Source organism: Cibotium barometz, chromosome 12, assembly GCF_041138505.1.
Source record: "Cibotium barometz isolate CiBa-2024 chromosome 12, ASM4113850v1, whole genome shotgun sequence".
NCBI classification, from domain to species: domain Eukaryota; kingdom Viridiplantae; phylum Streptophyta; class Polypodiopsida; order Cyatheales; family Cibotiaceae; genus Cibotium; species Cibotium barometz.
In genome coordinates this window covers 55,539,067-55,544,828 of record NC_141057.1, presented here as the reverse complement: position 1 = coordinate 55,544,828, position 5,762 = coordinate 55,539,067, and the positions used below count along the sequence as shown (strand labels likewise).

Sequence of the window (5,762 nt, the reverse complement as noted above, 5' to 3'; positions counted from 1 at the left end):
ACATTACTATGGAATATAATTAGAGTTGAGTTCCTTTGGTCCATCTGGATTACGAGAAACCAGAAATTGTTTTAACAATGTGAGTTTTGATGTCATGTCTTGTCTAAGGGACATCTTGTTTGTATAGGTGAAATTGGTGTGGCTGATGCAAAATCCAAACTGTGGAAGTCCGAGCTAGAACTAATGAGATGGAAGCCATGAAGACCTTAATGGTGAAGAGACAATGCAATGCCATCTAGTATGAAAGCCGCCTCTTTGGGTGAAGAAGGGAAAGAGCTTGAAGATGAAGTGCAACATCTTGCTTGTTTCATTCTGAACATTACTGCCTTCAAGAACTCTACCAACCTGTAGAGGTTGTAGTCATGCCGTAGTCTTTCTTGTAATCCCTCTTCTTATATAATATAGTTTATGCTTTTCGATTTTTTTAAAATTACAAATTTGGCTTTCAAAACCTTTGCTAGTGTATAGGCACTAATTAATATTAGAGCAATTAGTTCCGTGGTCCATAGCATTCCACATGTATGGCAGTCCCCACTAGATTGTAAAGGTGACCGGGATAAACGGTTGTCGCGTGTGGCACCGGGGATGGACTGGGATCACACACAGACGGTTGGAACGACCACTCCGTGCCCCTTTTTGGGTTTTGTGCTTTTCTACAAAAATAGTCTTCATTAAACCCTAGCTATATCCAACAGGAACTTCATGAAACCTCCCCGTTCTGCACAGTCCACTCGGAGACTAGCTCGCCGTGAGTGCGTGCGTTTATTGGGCGGTAACTCAAATCGAAGCAATTGGGTACTGATCTTTCAGCAAAGGTCTAGCAGAAGCCCTATCTGCGATTCTGCTGCTTGTGGAACCAAATTATCGGCTACAGGAGGTGAATTTCACAGTGGAAGGACACAGGAATGTGCAGAAAGGATGAAAAACCTTGCGGATTGGCTCGGCTTCACACACTATGTATCCCACAAGCAAGCCTAGCAAAAGGGATACCCTTTAATTCACAGGTATTTTCGCAATCGAAGAGCATATGAGCGAGCCCAAAAATATTTATGATCAATTTAAGCGTGTGGGAGAGTGCTAAGCGTGCGAGGAGTGTCTTAAAGGACCGACAGTATTCGAATCTGATCAAGCTCAAGAAGCTTTAGAAGTTGAGGAAACAGTTGGGCGCCCCCGTGTTCCCAAGCACCTATCAAGCTCCCTGATTTCCTATTTCGGTGCTAATGAAGGCCATAAGACTGCCCTTCTGATGCAGGGTATTCAGCAATCTTCTGCATCGACTTCCTCTCAGCTCTGGTCACCGAATGATTCTTCCTTAGCAGGTGATCCCCCTGTAGACTTGAGGAATTCCCGAAAGTTTGTGCAAAGACTTGGTGAGGAGTCCACCCACGGGCGTGAATTGGCAGATGGAGACAATGCAACCACGGACTTGACAGATGGCAACTTAGCTGAAGGCCCTGTGAAGGAGGCAGGACTGCTCACCGCCATGGACTATTCTGTGCAACAATCCTGCCAAGCACAAAGTGATCTTGAGGGTTTGGTTCCTTCCACTGTGGGCATGGGTGGCACCGCAGCTCGCAATCAGCAGATCGATACACCACCGGATGTGCAAGCTGTTGGGTTTGAAGATCCCCTTCAGGAAAAGGCTGCAACTAGTGATCTTTCGCTTCGGCATGTGCTCTCTGACACTATATCGTAAGGACTTTGGGGATGTCAAAGTTTGAAATTATGTATACATGGGTACATGCTTTCTTGTGTATGTGCACAAAGGTATTGCCATACGTTTGTTTTCGGGGCTGCTATTTGAAACAATTTTGTAAGGACTTCAGGATGTTCTTTGAATTTATGTAACATGGGTACATGCTTTCTTTTGTATCTGCACAAAGGTATTGCCATGCGTTGTTTTGGGGTTTACCGGTTGAACACTAACCTCATTTTTCAGTGGTGTTTTTGTCTTCCCTCAGGGGCTTACTCATGGAGGATGCAATGGTCACACAGTGTGGTCACTCGTTTGGCATCAATGGCCTTCAACGTGTGATGGAAACGGTTTGTACTACTTTTTTTGCTTCTAAAAATCAGCTTTCCTTAACCTGGTAAAGGTCTCTGAACATTCAAATTTCAAGAGTCAACCAGGGTCCAGGGGATAAGGATCACGGCTCAAAAAATAATCATTGCTGGTGGAGCCAGAAAAAAATGATGTTAAGAAATCAGGGAAGCTTGTGCATGCTTGGTGTTAAGAAATAAGGGAAGCTTATGATTACACACCTATGCACAGTTGATGAACGCTACCATGGAAGCCATCAGTCTGCACACATTAAGTGTCAAGAATTCAGGGAAGCTTTACACCCATGCATAGTTGATGAACACCACCATAGGAGCCATTAATAGTGTACGAGTGCCTATGGCTTATTGTTGGTGGGTGTGGTAGACTTGTGCCTACTGTGCAAGTGAATAACATAGAATGGAGAACTACGGAATAGAGAGACACATGCACAACACACAACTACCTACGCTACTGTATATTTATGTACAAAATGAGATACAACGGTACTCTTCAAGTACAAAATGGTACTGAAAATGTAGACCTGTGATCTCAGCCTAAACACTGCTGAAGGCTACCCTGAAATCACCAGCTCCAGTAGAGAAACACCCTGCAGGACTGCAATTGGATATGAGACCTGGAACTGAATATTCAGCCCTTGATTATATAGTGCCTAGGTGCTCCAGAAGGCCAACGTATGTGCTGTCGGCCTGTAGAAAGGACCCATGACGACCAGCATATATACGACTTTTCACACGCATGGTCGTTCACACTGTTGTCCAACCTGCCCATTATATGCTCTTTGATCTGGCTTGCCCGCAGCCTGCTGGCTGATCTACCCTTCACCCATTCTAGCGCTGTCCATTTAGCCTACTGGGTTCCCGTGGGTCGAGGTGTATCACACTCTCCCCCACTTAACATTATAACTATCCTCAGCTACAGCATCCTCTGGCACCAATGGTGCTAGGTCTTTAGGGGCTCAACCAAAGTTGACTAGCTAGTCAGGGAATCTTAGGAGGGATTGTCCCCTAGAAAGGTACAATAGTACTGATAGGAGCAGTGGTGCTTGTTGTTAGACATCATCTCCTTGTTGCTGGCTTCTTGTTTGGTGTCCTTTTTTAGCCTTTAGGGCTGACCATGTTAGCTAGAGGGGCTGGTCACCCCTCACACCATTTACCCATATTTATTCCCCACTTTATGGAGTCTTGGGCACTTTATCCATTGCCAAACGAGCTTTAAACTGGGTATCATCTTCCTCTTGACTTGGCATGTCTTCTGGCTGCGTTACATCCTCATAATGTGCCAGTGAAAAGAGAGACTTCAAAAGACATCACTTGCAGTCCCACTTGCTCACAAAGAAAGAGAAACTTAGTCTTGATGTCGGTTTCCACAAGGAAGAAAAGACTCGAGGAAAAGCGCCAAACTGTCTTGTCCTCTTGTCTTGCAGCCGGAAGAGGGAGAAAACTTGTGAGAGAACCTGCTGTCCAGCCTTGTGTTCCCTTCCCACAACTCACACTTCCCAACTGACAACCATCTTCTTGCCAAAAGCAAAGGAGAGAGAAAGAGAAAGAATCTGCAGCCGCCTATGTTCTCTGCAGCACAGCAGCCAGCTTGTCCTCCAAAAAGCCAGAGAGAGGGAATAGAGAGGGGACCTGTGTTTCTGTTCTGATGCGCAACACAGCAGCCAATACACTTTTCCTCTCCAAGAGCTGGAACAAGACCTGAAATCAGATGCGCCTGCACATACAACCTGCCTGCAACCCTCTCCAAAAGCAAGAGAAGAACTCCCATGTAGTCCTGCAGCCTGTCTGTGTGTGCTCTTTTTTTTTTTTTTCCCACGCCTGCAATCAGCGCTGCCCGTCTGTTTTCAGAAAAGCTCTCACGCGTCCAGTCCACGCCGCCTGCCGCCTTGCTCTTTCTAAAAGCAAGAGAGAGAAAAAAGGGAGAGAGCCGTGTACTTCCAAAAATGGATTAGCCCCTTCTCTCCATAAAAATCCTAAGGCCCTTTTAAGTTTATTAAAACTTATGCCTAGGGGCCACCCAAGGTTATAAACATTAAAATATTAAATCCCTTGGTCCCCCTTCACACTTGGGGATGTCCACACATGTTACCATTTGTCCGGGCACCCAAGTATGAACAGTTAAATTTTTATCTTGCTCACTGACCACCATGCTCACACTTATGCTGCACCCATTTTCACAGGGTCATGATTGTAGCTCTTGTACCTGCCATCCCTGTACCCGCCTGCTGGCTGCCACCTCTGCACCTGCTGGCTACCACCTCTGTACCCGCCTGCTGGCTGCCATGCCTGTACTTGCTAGTTGCCACCCCTGTACCCGCCTGCTGGCTGCCACCTCTGTACCTGCTGGCTGCCACGCTTGTACCTGTTGGCTACCACCTCTGTACCACCTACGGCACCTGTTGCTGCTGCTGCTGCCTTGTACTCGCCTACAGTACTTGCCGGTTGCTGCTGCTCTGTACCTGCCTATAGCACTTGCTGTTGCTGCCTTGTACCCGACTACAGTACTTGCCGTTTGCTGCTCCTGAATTCGCCATCAGTACCTGCTGCCGGCTACTATTTGCACCAACCAAGAGTACATTAAAGGGGATGGTCTTCTCTCCTTAGATCTGAATTTGAGTCTAAATCAGATACTTGTTTCTATAATTCAAATTCAGATAAGATTAAATTTAAATGTAGTTTTTCTAAGTCTTGTGTAGGCAATCATCACCACTAGTTTCCTTCACCATCGAAGGCCATTGGGATGGTGATTTTTTCGTGTGAGTACCCTGACTGCGCCCTCACATTTAGAGGAGTTAGTGAAGGTCAATGGGGTTTGAGGGAAACTGGGAGCAAAGCTTACTTGGGAGCACAAGGTATTACTTGGGAGCACAAGGTATTACTCCCTCTGCGGTGTCTCACCCTGCCAGGTGTTAGTATGGGCGTGCCTGTTGGTGCACGGACCCGGAAGACCAGTGAGGGGCGGGTGTTCACCTAGTGAAGGTGGGAGACTGTCTGTGATTTGGTCTACTTCGACAACCGATTCTTCATCGACAGGCGGGTGTTCACCCAGTGAAGGTGGGAGACTGCCTGTGATTTGGTCTACTTCGACAACCGATTCTTCATCGACAGAAATCTTTGTTTTCAGTTGTATTTACTCCATGTTATGGAGAAATTTGGCCTTGGGGCCCTTGAACACTTAATACATATAAATACTCCAAGAAATACGAACTGAATACATATAAATACTCTAAGAAATACGAATTGTATTGAGGGGGGGCCAGGGGGGGAGAGCCTTTCCGGCCCCAGTGATGGTGTCAAGTGTTCTTTGTCATTTCCAGTTTTAATTGGGCATTAATGACGTTAGTGGGGATGTCGTAGTATCTAGTCCATACTATGCATAATGGAGTTGATAGTTATATAGTCTTGTGGGTTGACTACTGTGAGTATATAACAGGCACGTTCTTAAAAGGTGAATTTGGGCATGTTCCTGGATTCATCTAGGTATATATTTCAGCCGTATTAGCAGACATGCAGATTTCACATTGTGAAGTTTTCGTTCGAGTTGCGGCCAGTTGATATTGTGCTAATTCTTTCTATCTTTAGCGGTGCATTTGCCCTATCAACTACTTATTTGCTGTACTAATTCTTTCTATTTGCTACTTTCCTTAGTGCTAGGCTTCATTATGGCTGAGTCTACCTTGCATCTTCGGAGGTTTGACAGA

The 5,762-nt window shown here is 45.8% G+C and overlaps 1 protein-coding gene across 2 annotated transcripts in view; it reads left to right on the top strand.

Moving 5' to 3' along the window:
- The first annotated feature begins 571 nt into the window (after positions 1 to 571).
- Positions 572 to 5,762, top strand: part of LOC147633605 (uncharacterized) — a 103,895-nt gene continuing 98,704 nt past the window's right edge. For both annotated transcript variants that reach the window (XM_086806734.1, XM_086806733.1), the window contains exons 1-2: positions 572 to 1,692; positions 1,962 to 2,043. In XM_086806734.1, the coding sequence (XP_086662860.1) occupies positions 1,247 to 1,692; positions 1,962 to 2,043 (528 nt within the window). In that variant the 5' untranslated portion in view covers positions 572 to 1,246. The remainder of the gene's footprint in view (positions 1,693 to 1,961; positions 2,044 to 5,762) is intronic.